Here is a 26,956-nt window from a genome sequence, read left to right on the forward strand (position 1 = left end):
CAAAAAGCTCTTATAACCAACAAAAAAAAAAGTCTATGATATTTCCATTCAGAAAATTTATATGTCACATTAATATACCCTAGTTTAATACAATGGGCTACATGCATCAAGTACACTATATATCGAACTAATCTATTTGATGTTTCAGCACCTTTATTGCATTTAGATTGATTCTTATATACATATAAATTTTAGAGAATATAATTGTTTTTGTTGCTTTAATCTTCGTATCAATTTGGGGTAGCAAGCATGGGGGCGATGATTCTCATCATGCATGGGTTCGTCTTATTGAGCAAATGATGGATCTTATTTGAAGCTCTGAGTTTCGTTTATTACATCGTCTCTTATTTCTTATCGCAAAACAATTGGCCAGTTTGTTTTCGGTCAACAATATATATGCTTGCATGATAGATGACCTTCTTATTTCTCGCTTTGGATGCCATCTTGCATAAAGTTTTGTGTAGCCGTGCAAATCCAATTTGCTTTCTAGATTCAATTAGTGGCATCAAGTGTTTATAATTCACTTTTGTTGTGAGTTCCTACCTAAATCGGATTCTTGCTCGACTTCTTTGGGTTCCTTCAGTAGACATGATTGATACCGAATGTGTCTTTTACCAGACCTGATCGGTTTTGAGATTCTCTTCACTATCTGATTGGTTCTGGCTGTGGATGCAGATGCGGACTTTAATTTTAATTAAGCTATGCTTTAATCTGGCTCATCTATTCAAATTTCTAGTATAGAATTTAGGAGGTCTCCTGTCTTTGCCCTTTTAATAAGTTATTGTCTATGCGTTGGTCATACTTCAAAGCTTGGAGTGCTTTGTTCATTATGCAGACAACTCTAAAACATTGTTTGACTTGAAAGCTAGAAGACTTTGTTTTTGTCCAAACTAAGAACATCTCCAATGTATTCCTCAAACGAGCTCCTAAATTAACTTTTAAGAGATCTCTTATAAAAATAATTGCTCCAACCATCATTCTTATTAGGCTCATAAGATTTAAAAATCACTAAAAGCTCATAAACCTTAGGATAGGGAATGTGGCTGTTTTTGTTTTTTTTGAGGAAGGGCTAGAACGGCTGCCCTTAAGTCTTAGTCATTAATGAAACCATAGAATTCAGGGGGGGGGGGGGGGGGGGCATACAGCCTAAACCCCAAATTACAATAAGCATTAAGAGAATTACCCGAGATAATAACAGACATCTCAACTAAGGATATGTATTCTAAAACGCACTAATTAACGAAAAGTGCACTTTAAGTAAATAATCCAATAATCTATTTTAAGTTTACATTTTTTTCTTTTTGCAAATAAATATTACTTTTAAAGAACATAATAATTTATAGCTTTCAAAAATTTCAAGCAGGGTTGGAGCAATATTTTTTTTCGACTACATAACCACTTTTTACTCTTGCGAGTCAGCACTATCGTCATATCCAGGTATATATTTAAATATTGACGGCTGAACCGATGTCTCTAAGGGCAAGTTCACCCGTTGGGTCACCAGGTCACCCACTATTCACTACTTTTTAATGTTAATTTTGTGCCCTGGGTCACGAGCACAGTGTATTTCGTGACCCAGAGAATGAAAATATACACTAAAAAGCAGTGAATAGTAGGTGACCCGGTGACCCAACGGGTGAACTTGCTCTAAGACCTAGTTCCTTACCCGCTCACTGTTGTGCATTTCAATACTAGCATATTCTAACGAGATTGAGAGATCCTGGACCAGCCCAATTAATAATTTACTCTCTTTTTTTGGTGAGCAAAATGGTGGTCCATAATGAGTTCTACCACTTCGGATAAGTTCGCCCCGCTCCTCATGGATATTTTTATCCAAGATAGGTTTCGAACCTCCGACCCTATTACCAGGTATCGAAGCCTCCTACGTCTGTGTGAGGAATTTGGTTAACCAGTCGTACCACATGGTTAACCAATAATTTACTGTTGTGCGCACACAATTCATTTATTGTTGAATTTGGTTAATCAAGCTAAAAAAGCTGCCTAATATTAATCTTATCTCAGCCTGTGGAATCGTTGATGTGTCAATCTTTCCTCATTGAGCTATTCTCACTCAAATTGTTGTATTTTATTATGATCGTAATCTTCATATAAGTGTTGTGATTAGTGATAAATTTTAGCTTTGATAAAAAATAAAATTTGAGACTTCAAAAAGTCATCACAAAAAAAAAAAAAAAAAGTCCACAAGACTTCATTAAAAAGAACAGAGGAAAAAAAAACAAGTAGGACCAGTGGAAAAATTGCCCTTTAGAACCCCCAATTTAGGCGAAGAGCGATTTGAGTGTAGGCAGATGGCTGAGTATAGCACCATCTCGAGTAATTAGCACACCAAAAAAATCTTCTTTGGTTCCTCTCTCATAAGACACACTCTGTCTCCTCCTCTCTTTGTTCGCTCAGTTCAAACATGCCCGACTCTCCCAGACGGAGCTCTCCCACCGCAGTCTAGGGTTTCTCTGGTTATTCCATGTAAGTTCGCCAATCCTTCTTTACTTTAGGGTTTTGCTACTCATGCACTTTCCATTGCTTCTCTTTCTGTATATTTCTTTAATTGGATCTCAAATGAGTTAGGGTTTTGTCTCCACTAATTGTATTCTATTGCTGCGAGTGTGATTCACACTTTGCATTGTGGTGGGGGGTTTTAGGTATTTCTTGGCGGAACCACTTGAAAGCTGTGGTCTTTGAAGTGGGTTTATCGAATCCCTAGTGAAATTTGAGATTTGATGCCCTAGAGTTAATTCTGCTACTTTAATTTGTGTTTAGTTCTTGTTATGTGCCAATTGGGTCTCTGGTTTATGTAAATATATGTTCTTTGTATAGTTTTCGAGAAAAATTTAGTCTCTTGGAATTGTGATGATTATAACTGAATGTGGTTTGAACCACTGTGGTGGTTAATTCTGTTGATTGCATTGCTTATACTAGTATTAAACTCTTACTGCTGATGCGGGGTTTTAACTAGTTGAATCATACTAGTATTGTATGGGTGCTTATTATGTTCTTAGAACAAATACTCTTCAAGAGAAAAAGAACATAAAATAGAAAAGACGAGATGTTTGTATGCTATCTTAGTAAGGGTCGACTGATATATGGGAAGTGGAGATGTGATCTCAATGGAAGCTGTTGAGAGAAGTGGAGGATATTATGAATGGGTGGACAGCCCAAAAAGGAGCAGATAGTAGTGCGGGGAGGATGAGTTTTTTCTTTTTTGGAAGCTTTTGGTATAAGTGTATCATCGTTTATGAATTTTTTTTTTCTGAATTTTTTCCTTGCTCTTTCTCAGTACTTTCTCTTTCTTCGGTAGCCTAGGTACCTTGATAGTTAAGCCTAGTGTGTGTTTTAGATCTATGTTACTCTATAAGAGTACATTTACCTGGGTGCTGATATCTAGTATAATTTTCTGCAGTACTTTCATGAGGTCACTGCATGGAGGGATTGCCAATTTCATTCAAAGTAACTGATACAATAGCATCCTTCCACAGGTGCTACATTGGATATAGTAGCACATATTGTTGGATAAATCTTTAGACTGGAGGTTTCTCTGAAAGCTTTTGAGAATTGCGATGTATAAATACTTAATAATCCAAGGAGTTGGAAGAGAATGCTTCAACCTTCACTTTAAAGGGCATCAATGCTCAATTTTGGTCAGTGGTTGATGAATTGCGGACGAGCCTAAAAAGCATAAGTTTTTAAAGGTTGCAGCATTCATCTTTCGAATAAGTGGATAGAAATAGTTTTTCATCAAACAAGTTTCTTTTCTCTTTGGTTGATCAAACTGTCTGGAGCACAGAAAGATATTAAGTATCTGTCTGCAGGATTCAAAAGATTTGCAAAGGCAAGAGTGTTGAGTGTTGGAAGTTGAGCAGGTGGCTGGTGGTTGAAATTGGTTCTTGTTTGGAGACGGACGATAATATCTTCATTCCCTGGTGGTTGGAATCAGTTACATCGGTGGTTTAGAAAATACTGAATAGCCTTCACAGCTAATCATCTAGGTGTTTTCTGTATCTGGATATTGCAACTTGGGAACTGAAGTTGCTAAGGAAGATTTGGATTATTTGGAAATTCATTAGGATTCTGACAACATATGTGAAAGGTTTTGTTCCAAGTGTGTTATATTGAAGGGGGAAAGATATTAAGGTCAATGTTATGGCTGATAAAATCATTTTAATACGAGGATTCTCCTCACTGTACTTGAGCATATATTCTTCAATACTTGTGAATGTGGGATTTTTGAGCCAATTGTTATGGCCATTGGACTTCTGAATACTCTTGTTTCAAGAATTTTGTGGGCTTTCTTTTATACTGAAATCCCATCTTCCCCTACTTGGATGTTAATAATGATTGAATGGACATCTTTTATTGGGTGTCTATTCTATTCATAAATCACATGATGTTTACCTTGTTAAATGCCACTTGAGACAAATCAAATGATTTGTTTGGCTTTGTTACTCCAAATGGGCTCTTTATAAAATGAAGAGGATTATCTTGACATGTGGCATATTTACCTTGTGTATAGGGAATTGATATATTCTGCTAGCATCCCAAATACAACAGATTGGAACGGAAAGCACAATCCAATTATTGTTGATAAATCAACTCTGCTAGTACTTAAATTAGATCCCATGACAGTTGTGTGAGGTTCATGTCTAAACTTATTTTTACTGACCCCTATTTTCAAATTCTGGAAATATTTTTTTTCATCCTAAATACACCTGAAGGACTTAATAATACAGGTAATTCCTGTTTAAGTTTTGGAAAGGCAGAGGGGAACAGTTAAGGCTTTGTGATAATGAATAGTTCTAAAAACTGGATATCGTATTTGATTTGCAGTTGGGAAAACATTGAATGGTTACTGGCATAAAGTTTGCATGACTTTGACACAGCTCGGTATTGCCTCCTTGATAACGGATAGAAACATGTTCCTATTACATAAAATTATTCACCTTCCCTTCCTGATAACTATATCCTATGCAACACCGTTATAGAAATTCAACTAATGTTAGAATGCATTCTTGCATGCTTATTCTATGGTTTTGGATTTCCATGAATCTTTGCAGTGCCAAGTATTTGAAAACTATCCAGGTGGATTGTGGTTATATTGGTCTGTTAGAATGCATTCGTGTATGTTATTTTATGGTTTTGGATTTCCATGAAAATTTGTGGTGCCAAGTATTTGAAAAACTAGTCAGGTGGCTTGTGGTAGTATTGGTCTGTTCACTAGCATGAATTTGCTCCAGGCATGCCCCTGATTCATGGGTTAGTAAGGGCCCCCACCCAAAGTCTTATTTTTGTTTTTGTTAAGTACAAAAATACATAAATATATATATGTTTATATGTTTATATGTTCATATATATATATATATATATATTAACTCTGATAAGTTATCTATGTCTTCTGCATCCTTATGCTTGTTGGAATTTGAATCTAATTGTGTGATTGAGATTTTAATTCTGCTGTTAACTGAAATGAATTGAAAAAAACTGATCGGCTATCTTGTAAGTCCTCATTTATGTTAAATCATTTATTTTATTCTTGTTCCTTAACATAGTGTGAATTTCACTATATTTAGTGGAAAGGCTTTTTTGGTGAAGTCTTTGAGAGAGATGGTAAAAAAGCAAATAGTGATTGTCATACTGTTGTATGTCATTGAGATTGATTTTTTTTTTTTTTTTTCCTTTTCAGTCTCGCGATTATACCGAGTGACAATAAATTAAACCGCTGCTGCTCTAAGGCGCAGAGAAATGAGTAGAAGCAGCAGGAAACGCTCTTCTAAATGGGATTTGCCTGAAGAGCCTCAATTTGAAGATGCAAATATACCAGATGATGGTTGGATGGGAAAAGCGGGTAGGCCATTTCATCATAAAGAATCTGGACGTGAGTGGCACTCTCCAGAGCTTGGTGGTAGTAATGCTTCAAAATGGTCAGGTTTAGAGACGAATGATATGCAGAGATCTAAGCGTGGTTTAGGATTGCCATCCAGGGAAGCTTTGCCTGGAAGCAGAAGCTCACATAGGAATGAAAGTATCAGTAAGGGCGGCAGCAGATACACAGAAGACTCCATGGTCTGGGATGAAGATGGAAATTGCAGCACAAGGATGTCTCCTGGTCTTGATGAGTGGAGACAACTTCGTAGTCGGTCCCCCAAAAGTGGTTGGAGCAGGTCACTGAGGTTAGATTTTCCACTCATACTGTAAATTCTGACTCACAGTTGCAGGCGTGCGTATGTAACCTAGATGGCATTGATTCGTATTTTCGAAACTGTACCATGTCATGAATACGATGGCATAAAATAAGCTTTTCTTCTCTTTGCACAACGAGGAACTATCTGCTCTTCGCATGAATCCTTTTTGTTTTTCTATAACAGTGTTTGAACAACTCTTGGGTAGTACAAATTTATGTATTATGAGTTTTATTGCTGGAGATCCCTTCAATTGTTCATTGACTTGAATCTCATGTGTTTGGAGTTATAATATGTATCATTGAGTCATCTGAATGGATAGTTTATGTTCTCCTAGCTGGGAACTCCCCATTGGCACTTATTTGTATTCTTCTTTTATTGGATGTCATGTGTAGGGGTAGGAGTAGAAGTAGAAGCTGGACCAGGAGTAGAAGCCAGAGCTGGAGCAGGAGTCCAGATCGTGGCTATAGGCGAGAATCAGTTTTCCTTGATAGAAATAGAAGCAGATCGGGAGTTTCAGCTCAAGTGTGCAAAGATTTTGCTGGTGGAAGATGCAGGAGAGGAAGTGATTGTCAGTTACTACATGAGGGTAATTCAAGTTATGATGATAGCTGGGAAGGTAGGCACAGGAATGGCAGCGCCTCAAAATATTCTACACCCCCTGTTTCAGGGGACAATCCATTAAAGAGTGGAAGGTCTTCGGTGTATGGTAATGATTTCATTAATGGGAAGTCTAGGAGGGAGGCATCTAGCAAGTTTGATAATCACCGAGTTTCTGATGGGTTCAGTAAAGGTTCTGCAAATGAGATTATTAGAGAAAGGGACAATGATAGAGAAAGGGACAGTGATACAAGGAGAAGAGATGCTTCTACAGAGCGAGGTGTTGAGCGTGAACCCCGCAGGAGTGGTGATATTCCTTGCAAATTTTTTGCCGCAGGAAATTGTCGGAACAAAAAGTTTTGTCGGTTTTCCCATCATATTCAGTCACATGCGAGTTCTGAAAGAAGGTCACGGGATGACAGGTGGGGATTGGGCCACAGTTTAAATGATACAGACCAGGCATGGAATGGTCGAAAATGGAATGACACTCCGTCAGATTCTGCAAAGTTGAGTCCAGATAATACTGGAAGGCCACGGGATGGCAGATGGGCCCTGGGCCACAAAATAAATGATGCAGACCAGGCATGGGATGGTCAAAAATGGAGTGATACTGTGACTCTGCCAGAGTCGGCAAAGTTGGGTGCAGATAATAACGGAAATATTGGTGTTCCGGAGCTGAGGTCTGGTGCTTGGTCTATGAATGATAATAGTTGGGGGCGTGGTCTGAACAACGAGAACCAAATGCGTGGTGACCCAAGTGTTAGTCATGAAGCAGCCAAGAGGAATGAGAAGGAAGCACAACTGTGGAAGGAGGATAAAGTAGGTGCTAAGTCAAAAGATACTGAAAAATGGCTCGGAGATATGTCTCCGGATTGGAATTATACATTGCAATCCTCCAATATTGGGAAAGAAGAGCATGGTCACATTAGACGGGGTTCAGAAATTTCAAGAATTAATGATACTTCTTTAAATGCTTGCAAACAAGATATGTCTCCGGATTGGAATTATACATTGCAAACGTCCAACAATATTAGCAGAGAAGAGCATGGTCACAGTGCACGGGGTTCAGAATCTTCAAGACTTAATGATACTTCTCTAAAAGCTAGCAATCAAGATATAATTCGAGAGGCTTCAGTCCAGGTACATGGTGGTGCTTCAGTTATGCAACCAATGATAGCTGAAAGACCTAATTATCTACAGAACCAGGATATAAGGGAAGGTGGTTCTATTGGATTGCCACATGATGGCAAGAATGCAATTGATAGAACTGCTAGTTCTCGCACTGACCTCAATGTTTCTGCAAATATCATGTCACACCAAAGCTTTGACCATAATGTGCAGAGTTCAACTGCTTCTCCCTTTCCTGGCATGAACACAATCGGGCAAAGTCAAGCGCTTATCCCAGCTCACACCCAAGGAGGACTTGTAAATCCACAAGATACACTATCTGGACAGAGGAAATCTGTCATCAAGTTAGATATAGGGGATTCAAAAACATCACTAGTTACTGGCCTTCCTCCAGTGCCTAATGTGGTAGGTGGTAAAGATCTCACACAACTTACCAGTCTTTCAGTCTCGCTGGCTCAGTTATTGGAAAATGGACATCAGCTTCCACAGCTTTATGCTGCTTTAAATTCTCATAATGCATTGAATGCTTCTCCATTTCCCAAATCTGAAGGATCTTCTGAGCAGCTTTCAGCTATTCAGCCAGAACCAGCCATGTTGTCTCAGAAGCCATATGATCCTACATCTGATAGCATGGAACTTAAGAAGCAAGAACACAATAACAACAAAGCGTGCCTTCTGCCAAATAGCACAGGGAAGACAGGTGTTGATGGAAAATTAGAAAAGCCGTCAGATGATTACCATCAGATTCGTAATTCAGTAGAAGAACCTAGGCGTAAGAGCCACCAGTTGAATCAGCCTGATGGAAATAATGAACTTGGGGTTGAGGAAAGTAAGAAAGTAGAAGAAGAGAATAACTCCCCCGAAAATGGTCCCTTGGAGGTCGCAGATAAAGATGGGGCTGATGAGGGCAAGAAACTCAAGGAAGTGAAGGGGATACGTGCATTTAAATTTGCTCTTGCGGAGTTCGTTAAGGATCTTTTAAAACCCTCATGGAAAGATGGTCAAGTCAGCAAAGATGCATACAAAACCATAGTGAAAAAGGTGGTTGACAAAGTGACTGGTACCATACCGGGGGCTAATATTCCACAGACACAAGAAAAGATTGACAGTTATTTGTCATTTTCAAAACCGAAGCTGACAAAACTTGTACAGGTGAGTTACTTTTAGACTGGAGCATCTATTAATTATAAATTTAATTTGCTGTCCTTTTTTTATGAATTATTCTCCTTTTCCCATAAATATGATGTGCTTTATTAGTTTTATTGTTCTTCTCAGTGATAGATGCCGTTTCTTTTTTGTTTTGTCTTGTTTATCCTCTATGTTGAGAAAATTAAATTAATTTACTAATAGTTACCATCGTCAGCATTATTGTTACTATTATTGTGTACATTATTCATATTTTATCATCTGGATTGTTTTGTTTGGTATGCAGAGTGCTCCTATAGTGAATAAATATAAAAATTGCATGGTCATAGTTTCGAAGAATGATAGGAATAAGAATATATCCTAGCTTATAAAGCAAAAACCCCACTTTGGAGTCGCACTCTGTTCAGTTGTTTTTTCTTTCTCTTCACTTTTTTTTTTCTTTGTTTTTTTTTTCCTTCTATCCTTCCTTCCGATGCCCACCAAATGTAGAATGGTGAGAACTTGGAACAAGGACAAAGCCATACAAGCAAAGGAAACAAATGAGACCAACAATGGATAACAACATTAAGGCAAAGTAGCCTATAGGAACAAACCACACAGGAAACATTAGACTAGAGAGTATGATGGACGAGCGACAGGCAGGACGAAGAGGACAAGCCAACCTGCATGAATGTCTCACTCATTAGCAATAGTTGGTAGCATATTTCCCAGATAGCTAATCCTGCACCAAATCATATTAATGATGATCAAAATCACTTCCTTTCTGTTTTTTTTTTTTTTTTGGGCGGGGGTGGTGCCATTTTCAAGCTCAACCCCGCGCCTCGCCCCAGGGCCACCCACCCGCAACAACCAAGTCTTAATGGTGGTGGTAGTGTTGTACCAAGGGACTCTCCCTTGCATGAAGCTGCAGCCCGGTCTACCAGTTGAGACCAAGGAAGAGGACCCAACGCAAACAACCGGTACACCTTTGATGGAATAATCGCTAGATGCCACCATTGAAAGAGCATTCAAAGAATGAGGGATGGACATTTTCAGCAAAGGTATGGCAAAGGAGAATCTATTTCAAGGGTAGCCTTTGTGCGAGGAATCGACCATTTGAAAGATGGCTCATTCTGGATGTACTTTCCTATGGGCCATTAATCACCATTCAAATATTAAAGCTCATACTGGGTATATTCTGCCCAAACTGAGACCAAGTGACACATATAATCACTACTCCACCATGTTTGCTTTCATTAGTATCTGTGATTTACAAGTAAAGCCTTTCTATTACATAATGTGGGGTTTGATTGGCTGGATTGTGTGGCTATAGTTGGCGGGAAAGCGGCAGAAAGAGTTTTGTTCTGTTTTTGTAATTAATATTTTGGTTTGGAACTATAGTTGTTCCCTTCAGTTGGACAAGTAGCATTAACAAGGGTTGTATCTGATCATTAAAGTATAATCCACTGACTGTTTCCATGGGTGGGGAGAGGAGAAGAATTGAAAGCTATAGTGTGGGAAGCTAAAGCATGGTATAAGGATGTTGATAGATTGGATTCCCAAGGGAACTGCAATTGATTAAAGCTTACCTACTTGCTTTCTCTTTTTGGAATCCCAAAGGAAGTGAATCAAAAGAATCGACAAGCGTATGGCGATCTTTTGTGGGTTGGCTGAAGTGAAGGAGGAAAGAGCATTTTAGCAACATGGGAAAGTTTGATTCTTAAGAATGCCTTGTGTCTGCTTTTGTTACATCCATTCTTTGTTAAATAGGAAAGGATTGTGCAGAAAATGTATTTCTGATTTTGGGCACTGGGTTTTCTGAAGGTAGAAAAATGTTGGTTGGCAGAGTTTATAATTGTCTATTTGTTCTTTATAAAGAGAATGGGGTTTATTTTGAAGAGCTTACCTACTTTTCTCTTTATGGAATCCCAAGAGAAGTGAGTCAAAAGATTTGAGAAGCTTATGAGGGTTCTGTGGGAGGGCTGAAGCAAAGGGAGAAAAAGAACAATTAGTAAGACAGGTCAAAACTTTGTAGAGTTTGTGTTTTCGCATCATATGGATGGAGCAAGTAGGACGGACAGGCTTGGACAGAAGAACTTCAGGATAGAATTTAATTTTGGTCAGCTCTGTAGGCTGCGTTTTATTTAGAATTCAGGAATTTTGAGAAAGCATGTTGGGAAATTTTAAAATTCTGTTTAGGAATTTTAAATTTTGTAACGGCAAACAAATAGGAAAATGTCATAATTTATTTTCTCTTTTCTTAGTGTTTTAAATTTAACTTTTATGTATTATAGCCAGCAAGTTTTGCCGTCTGTATTCTAATATCTTGCTTGTCATCACTCTCCTCTGTTGTCTTTCTTTTATACTGTAATAGTAGCTTGTTTATCATCATTTAGTGCATCTGTCACAGTAGTTGGTAGTCTCTGTGGGTGCTTAGAGTGGAATGCAAATAATGTACTTTTATCTTTATACATGTCAAGCAGTTGGTTATCTTTTATTAATTTTTTTAATATTTCAACTGTTTTGGTATTTACATTTGTTGCAGGCATATGTGGAAAAAATGCAAAAAGGCTAAAAGTGGAGGAAATGGTGTTGATTTATTTTGTGTCGTACAACATTGCTGGCCGTCATAACATCCCCGGTCTCGCAGCCTTTGGACATATTAGTTTTCCATCCTGTAATGTATACTAATTGGCTCGAGGATAGTGAAACTTAAGACTGAATAATAGAGAATGCTAGCATTTGATTTCTTTCTTTTATTTCTTGAAATGTTTGTGGCTTCATTTGTTTCTTAGTTTGTTTTCATCCTGCGCAATGTTCAGGAATTGTTGGTGGCTTCCGTTACTCTGCTTTTCACCTTCACCTTAGTTCTTGTCATTTTCATTTACCTCCAAGCTTTTCCCATAGGGTTCATTCTTGTACATGCTTATAACTTTATAGCAGACCTTTTGGTTAATTGAAGTCGGTCGTTTTTGCAAGTTTTGACTTAAATTTTGCTACGGGTGCAATTATTCCAATGTGCAAACATTGAGAGCACAAGTTAAGTAGCAGAGAGTTAAGCCGGGCAGTGGCATTTGGTAAGAGGGAACGTGTGCTGTTTGATACTTGTGACTAAATTTGGACACATTTGAAAATGCTTTCTTAACAGTATGTTCTAGGGAAGAAACTTTTATGCATGCTCATAGATTTTCATGTGCAGAAATTGATAATTTTACAAATCTGTTTAAAATGGACTTATTTGACTGTTAAGTCCAAACTACCTCTAATCAGTCTAATGAAGTATCATTTTACTAAATTACAATTCTCCTTTAATGAAATCTAAACCATTTTTTCTTCAAAAAACAGCAAAATTTATTCTTTTCCAGCACGGCCTGGTTCACTGCCACACGGATGCTGAGTTCTTAGGGTTTGGACTTGGACTTGGACTTGTGAGCGTCCCTTTCTTAATTCTTTTTGGTTCAGAGTCTCCAAATTTTAGTTTTTTAATTAGGGGAGAAGGAAAGGTGGAAAGTAACCATAAGCAAAATAGCTGGTTGATACTAGATTTAATTCATCTTCTCTTTTGAATAAAAAAAAAAAAATCGTCTCCTCTTTATTTTTTTTTCAAAATTTTATGTCGAGAAATTTTATTCACACGTTGCAAAATACTGAATACAATCCATTTTTTCATACACCCAACATAAGAATTTATGGGTATATTAAATTACCAAAAAAGACATTTATATAAAAAATAAAGAACACATAGTTGGAATATACCATCCCGCTTTAGAGTTTTCTTCTCATGTACATGGATGATGTGAATGAAGATGCAAACTTGAAACCCTAGTCAGAAACAGTTAACGAGACTGATTGATGAACATCCATAGTTCCAAAGAAAATCGGCAACAACGTAATGGATTATGATATTGGTGTTTCTCAACCCTCAATTGAGGTATGACTTCTCCATCTTCGACTAAACTTTAGCTACTATAAAATTTAGGTTTTGAATTTCAATTGTTGTTTGATAAACTAGTACTGAAACTTGTTTGATAAACGAGGTCCACGGTTCTCCATATATCGATTTTATAGGGGTGTATGACGATATCAGACGTCTTTATAATTTAATCTCTACCCCATAATTGTTATATTCACAATTTTGAAGATTTCAGCATGTCTTTGTCTGTTAGCATCTTATTTGGCATGCATACAATAATTCTAGATTTCTAGGAAGGACTAATAAGCTAACATTTGTATTGGAAAATAGCTTTGCCAATCAATTTGACAAACTAGGAGTTTTACTTCAAAAAGAATTCGAGAGCAAAGAGAATAGTTGGGCAACTTTAGGTCAATGGAGATAAAAATGAAACTGGATATAGTGATCTTAATTCGAAATATTATGGGTTTTTTGCCCTCTTCAAATTAAGATGGTATATGTATATGTGTGTGTGTGTGTGTGTATATATAAAAGGATGTGTAGGGTGTATCGTGAATGAGGATAGTTTAGGAAGTTTGGGGTTGTGTTTTTAGTAAAATGTCAAAATAAAAAAGTTAATAGGTGATGTATTAAGTAGGAGATGTGTATCTAGTATTTTGCAATGTGTGAATATTTTAAAATTTCTCTTTTATGTTCTCTGATATATATCGCTCTTTTTTCATGGCCATTATGCCCTTTGAAGTAACTGAAGAGAATAAAAGTTAAAATCTTCATTTTTTTTACTCATTTTCTAATGGATAATGCTAGGTAAACCACATTTTAAAGTATCATTTGCATTAAAGCTTTAGGGTTTGAGAGCATCTTTAGCAGACTCTCTATTTTGGCTCCTTAGCTATTTTGGAGAGCATGTTTAGCTTTTTATCTATTTTAGCAGCTGCACAAGACTCGTAAGTGACTCTCCATTATAACTTTTAGGCTTTTAGCTATCTCACTTCTAAATATAGAGAGCCTCATCATAGAGAGCAAGATGAGGCTCTCTATAATTTAAAACATTCCTTTTAAGCTATTTTATGTAATTTATAAATACATTTAAACTATCGAATCTTCATTTAAAAAATAATATAAATTCAAAACTAGTTAAAATAGAGAGCATTAATGCAGACGTATTTCTAAAGTGGCTAGCTAAAATGACTTTTTAGCTACTTTGACTAAAAGTTGACTCAAAAATTGCTAGCATTGCTAAAGATGCTCTAAGGCCCAACACATCAGAACATTTCATTAAATGATGTGGTAATACCACATCAGCTGTCAGTTTGTCACATAAGGCATTGTCTTCTAACAAAAAGTACATATTGCTTATGTATATAATGGCTATTTTAATGAATTGTTATAAAGTAGAGAAAATATGAGGAGAGAATAGTTGGGAGGAAGTAGAAGTGTTATCATTCAGTCTCATTAGCCTCCTTTATATAGAGGTAGGGTTTACATCAAAGTACATAACTAATGAGTATTTACATGGACATCCACATAGATAATAATATTTACAACACTCCCCCTTGGATGTCCACCAATGAATGATGGTATTGGACGCGCTTATTGTTGCCTCGTTAAAAACCTTGCCAGGTAACAAAAACCCAGTGGGACAAAAATAACCCTGGTCGAAGGACAAAAAGAGCACAACGCGCATATGTCCTAGGTAGCATGCTTCTGGATGCTCCCCCTGATGAGAATCTCCCCCTGATTGTTGCAAGCCTCATTCATGTATGCGATAAGCTACATGTACCATGTATAGTAGTTTGATGTGTCTATCACTGAAGTGAGACCATGTGTGCTTTGCATATAGGGGCTCATCACAAAATTTCATACCTGCAAAGTTAAAGCAATACTAACAAAGCTAGATGATTTTCAATAAGCCTTACCTCATATGATAAGGTTAGAAAACAATCTCATATGCTCAAAATCATACACAAAGTAATAGCTAAACAATATAAAGAAATTGACACATTTAACTTCGTATAGTTTAAAACATTGAAAAATCATCATGGCATACCTAGCCATACACATCAATATCTTTGTGTATTGATACGTCTCATCTAAGCTCTTCAAGAGCTCTAAATAATTCATAACTTTGCGAAAGTTAGAATATGTTGCAACATTATAATCATAATTCGAATTCGATAGTAGTCTTGTCATAGTACTCATTAAGGCAATTTAGATCTCGTTGACTAGAACGAAATGAGTACATATGAGCTAGCTTTAGACTCTTTGATTCCATGAGTGAGCTTCAGGCTCTTTCAACCATTCATGGTCTTGCATTTTGAATCCTTCAAGGATTTGATAAGCAAAACGCTTATAATGACACTTTACTTTTGAGATTTTGCTTTTAGCAATGTGTCTTTAAGATCTTCATAATATACGGTGACAACATGCCATAAATCTCTCGTCAATATAACAGCTATAGGTAACACTGTACTTATAGAAAATTGTCATTCGTATGAGGGAAGATATTCATAATCTCATGTCTCGATAAATAGACATTGTGTCATAGTGATTTATCTTCACTTTTGATAAATACCCTTTTGTGCCATGCAGGGTTAAAGGTCCAAGTATTTCATCACGTTTCAAATATTCAATTTCATTGGAATTGCCTCTTTCCAATTTGGCCAATAATATACTTTGTCGACATTCATGGTGAAACGTGGTATAGCATCAGTACAGCCCTTAATGATTTTTGGTAGCTATCAAATATAAATTATCATCGATGATCATTAATCATAGATCCCACACATTCTTATATGCATGCATGCTATAATAAGCTTATTGATATTGGGTACCCATGCCACTTCTGGGGCATACATTGTCGCTTCTAGGACAATCATCTCTCATAGATGAATCATGTAGAGAATGTGGATCATTTTACTTATAATCTCCTGTAGAGCATTATAGGGCTTGTATGAACTTTCCTCTTTGGAAGCTTATAACTTTAGACCTGGTGGATACATTCCACACAAATTCACGCCGTTATTTAAATGACAGTAGTCTTTCCTCCCCCTAACGGCGGGAAGACTGTCTTATTTTGACCATGCTCAAGAGATGTGTTCAGAAATCTATCACTTTCTTTGGAGTGAAGATGCTCATTGGTTGGTGGCGAACCCAAACCAAGATTTAGGTCAAAACATGCTTTGTTTATTAGCATCAACCATGTTGATTTATTATTGTATCTCCAAGATATCATTTCCTAATGGCGTACCTACACCCTTTGTATGTGTAGCCATATTAGGAGCTGTGATATTGTTTAATGACATTCTCTTCAGGAGAACCATGTCGATTGGATACACTTGCATCCCACAAATCAATGGAGTCTACATTGTTTGTATTAATATGGTTGGTCTCAAGGACTTTAACCCAAGCGGATGACTTTGCATTTAGCATATAAATTTGTCACTTTGTTTTATCAAATCACTAGCTTAGATATTTCTCAAAATAAAAATGAGACAGTGGATAAATATTTCACACTAATTCATGTCGTTCTTCAGGAACAATCTTTTTCCCCCTCATGGCAGGAGGATAGTCTCATTAAAGTGACAACTCACAAATATGCGGTAAATAAACAATTTGCATGTGAGTAAGATTAGTAGTCATCAAAACTTGTAAGTGATTCTACGCAACATGGTAGACAAAAGATGACATAATCAATCATGCCAAATAGTGTATTTGGTTCAAGGAACTTCTGGTTCATAACATTAGATGCCTCAATTTACTGTAGAAATTTGACACAGTATATATGAGATAGTAAAAAGTCTTCTCCAACTATATAGAAGGTACTTAATACGTCAATATTTCAAATTTGGTACCATGATAGTAGCTCATTCGGAGCGATAAATCAAGAATCAAGATCTACAACTCTTGATATAAATGTTACCTTACCTTTAGTAAACATCAATTGTGAAATATTGATAATTGCAATGGACCAAATTCATTTTGAACTGCTGGCCAAAATGATGTACTCGAAATTTCGAGTTAAAGACTACAATCCATAAAAAGTAATTTTATCACATGGAGAACCTCAAGTTCTGTGTCACATATAAATGTGTAGTCATAAAGAGGAGGGACTTCAGGCCCTCATATAATTGGAGATCCAAGAAACTTGAGATTTCGATTTTTTTTTCATTTATAACAACCTCTTAAAGAACATCAGGTTCCTCGATATATAATCGGATTAAGAAACATTTAGTTTCAATGGGAACTCAAGAGGTTACAATAAATCTGAGGAATAACTTAATAGTGCTTTCAACTTTGCTTATTGTAAGCAAAATACATCAGGGATGTGTGATAATCTCAATGTTCTTATTAGTCAATGCTTTAATTTGACTAATGCCATTTTGAAAATGGTGTGATAACATCTATCATATAGTGTACCATAGGTGACACACGCCCAATTTAAAATTTCCTCACATATGTGGATGGTAGGGCAATATTTACATTGACTCCTGATTTCTCTCTTGCCATGATCCACTTCTGGTGACATTTCATGGTATAGCCATGTCAATCGGCTTGCTTACTTTTAAATTGGTGTCAAAATAATCCCCTCAAAGCTTCAGGTTTGAGGTTGAACCAGATTAAAACTTTATGATAAATTGTCTATATATTCACTCGAGACTTATGGCTCGAGTCTGCACAATTAGAACTTCAGGTTCTAAGGTGGAATGCTTTAAGCAGGCATAAAGAAGAATGTATCAATCGACATATGAAAATTTACTCAAAACTGCTAGTTCGAGTTGACATAAAGTCAAATAAACTATGAATGAAATATATGTGTAATCGAAGCTTCAGGTTCAAATTTTTTTCTATGAACTGCAAGTTCTAATATTTCGTAATTTGAACTTCGGGTTCAAATAAATTTGGTGCTCGAAACTTCAGGCTCGAGGTGACTAAAGTGAATCTTCAAGTTCACTTTTAACTAATTTATATTTTATACTCAAAGCTTCGGGTTTGAGTTTTACTGTTAGAACTTCAGGTTCTATTATGAAATTTTGAACTTCTGGTTCAAAAATATTACATTCAATAGTCATATGTTTGAGATATAGGGCTGCTGGCCCATGTGAATAACAAAAAAAAATTTAAAAGATAAGTACTATAATGAAAGTACATAACATAATAGGAATATTGCAGGGAAGAAAAATAAATAGATAAATTATGCAATAAAATTAACTATGGAAACTTCTGGTTCCATTAATGAAGAAAATACACAGAACTTCTGGTCTGCCCAACTTCACAAAATGATAATCTTTCTTCGCTCCTCTAATCACACAAGGACATAATTTTATCTTGTGGAGAACGTAGCCTCTAGCTTTGGCCAAGTGTTCAAAATTGAACTTCAAATTCACATTATCATACAGAGGAGGGAACCCCAATACCAAAAAATATGAGGAACTTCCGGCCTCTTATAATTATTGGGGATAAAAAAATATGTGATTTCATATATTACGTCGAGGATCTTCTGGCCCTCGTTATTGCATAAGTTCTGAAGAGGTTTACATTTTATGACCCTTGAGGAACTTCAGGTCCCCATATGACCAGGGATCACAACATGTGGTTTCGATCATTGTATAACTCTGAGGAACTTCTGGCCCTCGTTAATTGTATAGGCTCTGAGAAACTTTATGCAATTATAAAATAAGATGGTCAGATAAAAAAAAATAAAAAATAAAGCAACCGATCAATATAACGTATACCTGGATTGCAGGCCGAAGAAAAACCGTTCTCCATATTATCTTTGAATGCTCATTTACTTTTTTATTTATTGTTTTTATATCCCCAAAATTAGATTCCTATCCTCACATGACGGATGAAGCACTATGTTCTATCAACCAATTTGGTTAATAACTCCATCGTGTTCAACTGAACCTTGCAGATGTAAAAGATCATCAATAACATATATAGCATAAATTCAGATTGATATGCTGTAGTATTGAAAGATATATATGTGATAGAGAAAGAACATGCAAGTCTGTTTTGCACGATTATCAAGTTATATATTATGTAAAGATAAACATGATAATACTCATAGAAGAAGTATCAGACTTGAAAACAAAAACAGAAGAAACGAATGTCATTGTGCTATAGATAAACATATATCTATAATAAATAAACATATGTATATCAATATATGAAGCAGGAATCGATGGCACATATGTTATGATTAGAACTTCAGGTTCTAAAATTCCGTATTTTTGAACTTCGGGTTCAAATGGATATGTACTCAAAACTTTTGGCTCGAGTAACAGTAGTGAAACTTCAGGTTCACTTGTATTATGAATATTAAGTATGCTTGATAAAACATATAAGGTAAATTTAATTAAATAAATATTAAATATATGATGAATAATGAAATAGCAGACACATATCCGTTATGTTAACAACATATATCTTAGATATATATATATATATATATATATATATAAGGAACGTGTTAAAGCATACTTATTGTTCCGATCTTTGTGAAAACAATATAGGAAACATGTTATTAAGTTATGAACCCACACTACAAAAAATAATTGCAATGGCCACCCCAGTTAGCGTCGGCGCAAAAATGCCGTAGCTATTGGTCCTAAATTTGCTACGGGAAACAAGGCGTCGCAAAAAAAAAAAAAACTGCGACGGCAAAGGGGAGCCGTAGCATAAAAATAAAAAATTTTGCGACGGCAAATGAGAGCCGTAGCATAAAAATGCTTAAATGGCAACGGCATTAAAAATGCCGTAGCAAAATTTTTCCTAATACTTGCTTCGCTGCAATTGCCGTAGCCTTTATTTACAAACTTAACCTAGCTCCAAGGCGCCAAGAGACGAAAATTAGGCTCGTCTAGATTTTAGTTCCCTGTGAACTAAACACAAACTCCCCTGAGATCTGAAACCTAAACACAAACTCTCTTCTTCTTCCTGAAACATTCAACGCCTTCTATTCTCTTCTTTTCTTTCTGGGTAGGCGGATTTAGGCCTTTTTTTTTTAAGCTCTTTTCTTTTGATCGCAAAACAGATCGATTCATTCGATCCCCAAAACCAGCAAAACAGACCCAAGCTCCACCGCAACTCTTCGCTCTTCGCCCTCCCCCAAGCCACAGCAGAACAGATCGATTCATTCGATCCCCAAAACCAGCAAAACAGACCCAAGCGACCGCAGCTCTTCGCTCTTCGCCATCCTCCAAGCCATCGCAGCTCCACCGCAGCTCTTCGCTCTTCGCCCTCCCCCAAGCCACCGCAGAACAGATCGATTCATTCGATCCCCAAAACCAGCAAAACAGACCCAAGCCACTGCAGCTCTTCGCCCTCCCCCAAGCCACCGCAGCTCCACCGCAGCTCTTCGCTCTTCGTCCTCCCCCAAGCCACCGCAGCTCTTCGGCCTTCGCCTTCCCCCAAGCCACCACAGCTCCACCGCAGCTCTTCGCTCTCCGCCCTCCCCCAAGCCACCGCAGCTCCACCGCGTCTCTGCCTCAGACTCCCTCTGCTCCGTGCCTTTGCCTCGAAACGGTAAGTTCTAATTTCTAAACTTCAACCGCAATGAATCTTCAGTCTGCTAAAATCAATCCCAAAACCATGTCATTGCTTGATACCCTTTGAAACCATGATGATCTTCTGTACAAAGGAAACTAATTTCATTGTAAAGATTCTACCTTTAATTCATTTTCTTACAAATTCCATTCAAATCGATGGAGTGAGAGATACGATTGGAAGTTTGAATTTGTATTTCATTATTTTGGTTAGTGGGTAGTTGGGTACTGACTACTGAATCTGCTGATCTATTTTCGATACATGAATTGGTGTTGATTGTTGAAACATTGATTATTGGTGTTGGTGTTGATGTTGATTATTCTTCAGTTCTTCGCATTGTTCTTCTGTTTGAAGAGAAGAAGTAACTGTTGATTGTTAATGAATTAATTACTAATTATGCTTTTACTTCTAAGTTTGCTGTGAATGTGTGATAGTGTGATTTAGTCTTGATTGAGTGAAATTCCTTCAAGGAGGCGATATGATGCCGGGGATTGCTGTTGGTGGTGCTGTCCTTATAGGTTTGGTGAAGCATGGTGGTCTGGGCCTGGGCGTTTTCCGCTGGTTTTACTGCTTTTGGGGTTCCTTTTCTTGTTTGGACGGTTGCGTTTGCGGTTCCTTTTCTTTCGCTATGAGTTTGACTCTCTCTTAGACTTTGGTTTCTTCTTTATCAAATATGTGAGCTAGTTTGTTTCTGTGAATTTTTGGGAAAAAAGATTGGAAGCAATGTTGAGGTTATGAGGTTCATTTTGCTGTAATTAGTGCTCATTTTGCTGTATTTTGGTTGTTTCTTTTGGTTTCAGGACGATTCCTATTGATGATAATGCCCAAATTTGAAGGATTTACGTGTATATCAGCCTTGGGTTATTGGCTCAATCTTGAGGTGGAGGTGCGTTGAGAAAAGCAGGAGAGTTGCAGCTTCTGGTATTTGAGTTGTGGCCTGAAACATCCGATTCCAGAGTCATTGTTCATGCATGTAGATTGCTTCTACGTTCTGGTGTTTGTTTTGTTTTTGTTTTGTATCCAGTGGTTTGTGTTTTTTCTTAGTGTGATGCAGCCTGGCCCTAAGTATGACCCCTAGGACCCCTGCTATTAGTTTTATTATAGTCTTCTTAAATGTTTTCTGTTTCTGTTAGAAAACAGTCATGATCAGTTCAGCAATAGGAATCTACAAAGAAACGACGATTCTAGATTTTTTTCTTTTCCTAGTTTCCTGCATCAGCTGTGATCCATGATTTTTAATATATACATATATATATGTCAAGAATAGAAGTTGTTGACACAATGAATTTCATCTGTATCATCCCTATAATTGAGAATCATAATTAAATTGTGCACGGATATTTGCACAATATAATTATGATGTTGTGACTGTTAACTTTTTTTATTTATTTTTTATTTTTCTTTGCACGCTTTGAATACATTGTATTGAATATTAATGTCTAATGTGTCCAGTAGTGCAGGGATAAACCGTCTCATGTCATACATATCTCATGTCATATATAGTGTTTTAAATGATATACTGTTCTTGCCTTTCTGCAGAAACTAATCATTATGTTTCTCCTGCTAATACATTTAGTGTTGATGAACTACGAAAGCTTTTGTCTGACAAGGATGCATACCATCAGTTTTTCCTGTCGCTCGATCAGGTCAAGGTTCAAAATAATGTAAGTTCTACATGTTACTTTTAATATTGCAGCTGTCATACTTTTTTAAGATATAGAATCACACCTAATAGGTTGTATAAGTAAGTTCAAGTGTAGTCTAGATGTTTGTTTCTTCTTTGGTTTTGACTTTTGAATGTCACTTGGCTGAAATTGGTTACACAAATATAGCACTTGGACGTATAAATCATGTGAAGGAGTGACAAAAGAACTTGTGCATAGCATCATAGAGATTATGGTTATACGGTCCATTCAATTAATTTTGCAAGCCTAAACTATTGATTGGATGTTATCTCATTTTATAATGATTAGTAATCAAGACTCTTTAGGCCATGTATTGAAAATGTGCTTTTCTCAAGTAAGTTGTACTCTGCATATTCACACTCACATTGATCTTGGTAGCACTACTAAAAAAAACTTCAGTTGCGACGGCGGTTTGCGACGGCAAATAGCAATTTTGCCGTAGCAAATACTTTTCGCGACGGCAAATTGAGCATTTGCGACGGAAATGTCAGCGTTGCAATAGGTGGCGTCACAAGATCCAATTGCGACGGTAAATTTCCGTTGCAAAAAGTATTTGCAACGGAAAACTATTGCCGTCGCATGGCTAAACTATTTGCGACGGGTACTTTGCCGTCGCAAAAAGATATTTTATTTTAAAAAAAAACTGGGGTGAATTGGTTGCGACGGATACTTTGCCGTCGCAAAAGAGTATTTCATTTATAAAAAAAAAAAAAATGGTGTGAATTTCACACCAAAGCTAGTACCATCTGCAGCAAATATCATAAATTGAAAAATATTATGAAACTCATCATCTATAACCAACCAAAAATCACAATTCTAAGACCAGCCAAGGTTCACTACTAGAAAAAATGGATTTAAGGACACTAGAACTGAGTCCTCTATTACATGATATATAAGCATCAACTTATGTATATCTTCTAAATTAGTTGCACATTTAAGATCTTTAAGATCAGGAATACTTCCTTCCAATTTGTTGAAGCTGAGATCTCTGTAAAACAATAACGAGAGGATGTTATAAGAACCTAAAGCTTACTATTTGGAGGCTTAACTGAGCAGATGAACCTCGTTAATCAAACTTGTTAAAATTCTTACTCAGCTTCGGCAAATTTTGTTTGGCCTCACTCAACAGAAGGTATGAAGCAAAGTATGTTAAAATAACATATTGCACATCACCCAATTAAGTTCTTAAACTACCGTAAGATATTGAAGCAGTCCATCTGGTTGTTGGGGCTTCAGATATACACCACCAGTAATGTATGAAGCCTGTTACTCATCAATCAGAAGCATTCAGTAAAACCAGCATAAGAATAGACATAACCGCATATCAAAATCTGCAACAATCTATCACAGAGACAAAAACCCTCTCTACCTGCTGTAGGAAGGCAGAGTTATGAGAGCCTATATAGCAAGAGTCTACAGGAACCTGCAAATGAAGCAAATGACTGATACATTAGACTGCTCCGGAGCTGCAAATTCAAGAATCGAATGTTGCTAGTAACAGATAAAGTAGTTAAATATAGGCAATAACATATTACAACTTTAGGGCAAAGTTTAGATTTCTGAAAAAGTAGAACAAAATTGACATTTTCATTTCGTCAAAGTGAGACACCTAATGATAACACACAGAGAGGGACAGAGATAGAGAGATGGGGGCGGGCACATGGGATGGAAGGTCAGACGATTATGACCATCTTTGGGTTTAAATTCATTTCACTGATATAAAAGTAAATTCAAAGATCATCCATTATAGTAAGTCACTACTTTACATCAGTGGATAAAAAAGAAGTTATTACTTGCTTCATTTTCAGAAAATTCATAAGAATGGCTGTCAGAGCCAAGTCAGTTGTAAAACACTAAAAAAGGTATATGGTAAAAAACAATAAAAATTATATATGCTTTGCAACCTAATAAACTTTTTAAATAGGATTACTAAGTAATAATAAAGGGATCAAATGCATACCATTGAACGCTGTGCAGAAAATATTGCATTCATAATTGCAACATATCTGAAAGGGGCATTAAAAGAAACCTCTGATGTAAGAGTTTTGATGGGAATGAAAATGAGCAATGCAAGAGATTGGAAAGAATATACTGGTCAGGTCCATCTGACGATCCCTGCAAGCATAAAATCTGTCTCCATTATGTTAGTAAGATTTGGGGATTTCAGCCATAATCTTTACAAAAGATTTATCAAATTTGGAGTATCAGCTTTGTTGACCGCCTTTGCATCCACTACTACTTCACCTACACCACCAAACATGAATAACTAAGTTAACTCCTATCACCGGTCTACATTGTATAATAGCTTTTGTACAAGACAATGTATGGGAGTATCACATTTGAAGGAGGGTTCTGTAATTCAATTGTATATACGATCCTTGTAAGAACCATGACTGTACGTAGGTTTGGCTATATTGTTCATACCTTTCAAGGCACACTTCATCCAGCCTCTTCTTCCTAAACATGTCATTAGCTAAATACAATACTGAATATGTATAAATAGAGTTCTAAGACAGACACTAAACATTAGCCGGAAATGGGTAAATCAATTGGTTCTGATGAGGGGCATAAAAGCTCACTTCTTTGGTGCTTGATCCTTTGATAACTTCACAGCAGCAAAGCTTCTACAGGGACTATGAATTGGCACTCCGACCCATCTTGCTGAACATAGCACAACATTTAAAAGAATATAGCTTTGAACTATTAGAACCAACTATTAGAACCAAAACAAAGGTTTGCGCAGTTAAATTCAAATTTAAACAACCACTTGTTCCCTTGAATTCAACAACCTCACAAACTCAAGCACACCATTTTGCATCAAAAGGTAAAAGTAAAAATCACCAAAAATCAGGTAAAACACAAACAAACAACTATAATAGGGACGAGTATGAACCTGTCGCTTGTTGTGTTCTTGGACAGCAAAGAAAGCAATACTTTCCAGGTCCATCAGCCAATTTACTTCTCATTGTACAAAGGCTCTAGGTACTGGTAAACATCAGTATCGTTACCTGTAATACACAAGTAAATGCACCAAGCACATGGACATATCTGAAATGCAAGTAAGAGCCTAATTAAAACTTTCCTAAACTAAAATCACACCAATTCCTCTTTCTAATGCATAAGAAGCTATACATTAGTAAGCAAGACCAGTGCTTTTGTACTCCACTATATCCAAACATTTCCAATCCTCTCATTTCAACTTGTTTCTGTAATGTTCTACTTAAATCACTGAGCTTTATCTATACAAGATACTGACCTCTAGACCACACTATTATCAGCAAAACCACATAATCCCAAATTTCCAATCCTTTTCCTCAACTCAATTTCTACCCAACAAATTGGCAAACCATATAAGCAAGTAAATACACAAATTACAATAGTCAACCAATAAATTAGACATAAAAACTCACTCGTAGTCGTCGTTCTTAATGAATTCGATGACAATTTCCTTCTTCTGTTGCATCTGAAGCATCTTCATCAATGAACGGTGTGTGTTTTCGATTACCTCCAAAGGTCCCGCCGATGTGGTCGAGCTCCATGGCCTTGTCCACCAGAGTCTCCGCCGCAAACCGAAGCACTGCTCCTTCCATTAGGTGCTGTTGTATATCTTCGTCCGTACGATCTTCTCGATCAGGTTTGTTGTGTATCTGGGGTTGGGTTGGGTGTGAGAGAGCTGTTGTTACAGTTTGGTGAAGGAGGAGCTGTCAGTCTTGGCGGTAAGGAGGAGCTGTCGATCTCGGCGGTAAGTTTCGGTGTAGACCTCTTCGATGTTGGGGGTAGATTAGGGCTGCAGATCGATGGGGGGGGGGGGGGGTAGATTCGAGGCGCTGCAGATCTTGGGCGAGAGAGAGAGAGAGAGAGAGAGAATCGGGGCTATTAGGGCTGCAGATCGATGTTAGTGGGAAATAAGGCAGAGAAACCAAAAGAAAAAATCGAGGGAAAAAGAATTCTTACTACGGCAAGACGAGATTGAGTGGCAATTGATAAAAAACTTACTACGGTAAACATTTGCCGTCGCAAATGATAAAGCTTAATCGCGACGGAATATTTTCCGTAGCAATAGGGTCTCAATTGCTACGGCAATTGATGCCGAAGTAAAAAGGCGAAGCAATTGAGGTTTTTTTTAGTAGTGTAGGATCTATACTAGCTGTTATATTCAACTAGAAACACCACTCATGCGATGCATGTGTACTATGATGGAAGTTTTCTGCAGAAGAATGGAAGTTGTGAAAAGAGAATGATGGAAGTTTTGACTATACTAACAGCATCCCATTTTTCGGAAATTCATAAAGTCATTTATTCAAGGCTTCCTCCCTGGAATTTCTTTGAAGCTTTTTTTTCTGATATTTCTTCCTTCTATATTGGTGATAATGTCCAAATTTGAAGGATTTACTAGTATATTAGCCTTAGAGAGGAGATCTGCTACTAATTATCACAAAACTCAGATTTATTAACATATTTCTTGGGAGCATAATCACTGGAACTGCGTTTCAACAATTGGATAAGTTCCATTGTTGAAAATGAGAAATTTTTTTATGCTCTACTTCTCACCTATAATTGAATTTGATTATTGTTATTATGGTATTTTGTTACTTTTGTTCATTAATTGGTCTTGATCTTGCAGGTGTGAAAAGACTTGTCTTTGCAGCTGATTTTGGCTTCGCAAATCACTTGTTACCAGGGTATTATGTATTAAAGGTACTACACTAGACATGACCTTTTTCTTGAAACTTACTTCAAACTATGAATAAACTATGAGGACATTG

General features: G+C 36.8%; 2 protein-coding genes and 1 long non-coding RNA gene across 5 annotated transcripts; 2 read left to right on the forward strand and 1 right to left on the reverse strand.

Annotated features, from left to right (window-relative positions):
- The first annotated feature begins 2,250 nt into the window (after positions 1 to 2,250).
- LOC133724540 (zinc finger CCCH domain-containing protein 38-like) lies at positions 2,251 to 11,893 on the forward strand. Its single transcript, XM_062151296.1, has 4 exons — positions 2,251 to 2,484; positions 5,696 to 6,182; positions 6,587 to 9,071; positions 11,590 to 11,893. Exons 2-4 carry the CDS (start codon positions 5,755 to 5,757, stop codon positions 11,617 to 11,619), a joined length of 2,943 nt encoding a protein of 980 aa, XP_062007280.1. The 5' UTR covers positions 2,251 to 2,484; positions 5,696 to 5,754; the 3' UTR covers positions 11,620 to 11,893.
- Positions 11,894 to 19,519: 7,626 nt separating this feature from the next.
- Positions 19,520 to 22,068, forward strand: LOC133725652 (formin-like protein 18). Its single transcript, XM_062152994.1, has 4 exons — positions 19,520 to 19,531; positions 19,943 to 20,484; positions 20,976 to 21,137; positions 21,306 to 22,068. Exons 1-4 carry the CDS (start codon positions 19,520 to 19,522, stop codon positions 21,337 to 21,339), a joined length of 750 nt encoding a protein of 249 aa, XP_062008978.1. The 3' UTR covers positions 21,340 to 22,068.
- Positions 22,069 to 22,937: 869 nt separating this feature from the next.
- LOC133733757 (uncharacterized) lies at positions 22,938 to 25,986 on the reverse strand. Of its 3 annotated transcripts, XR_009857879.1 has the most exons (3): positions 25,601 to 25,986; positions 25,084 to 25,198; positions 22,938 to 24,851 (listed from the first exon to the last, which is right to left on the reverse strand). It is a non-coding gene; the product is annotated as an uncharacterized LOC133733757 (long non-coding RNA). The 3 variants fall into 3 exon arrangements; XR_009857883.1 differs by having other exon boundaries at positions 22,938 to 25,238; XR_009857878.1 differs by having other exon boundaries at positions 25,084 to 25,986.
- Between the last annotated feature and the right edge of the window lie 970 nt (positions 25,987 to 26,956).

Source organism: Rosa rugosa, chromosome 1, assembly GCF_958449725.1.
Source record: "Rosa rugosa chromosome 1, drRosRugo1.1, whole genome shotgun sequence".
In the NCBI taxonomy this organism is placed as follows: Eukaryota; Viridiplantae; Streptophyta; class Magnoliopsida; order Rosales; family Rosaceae; genus Rosa; species Rosa rugosa.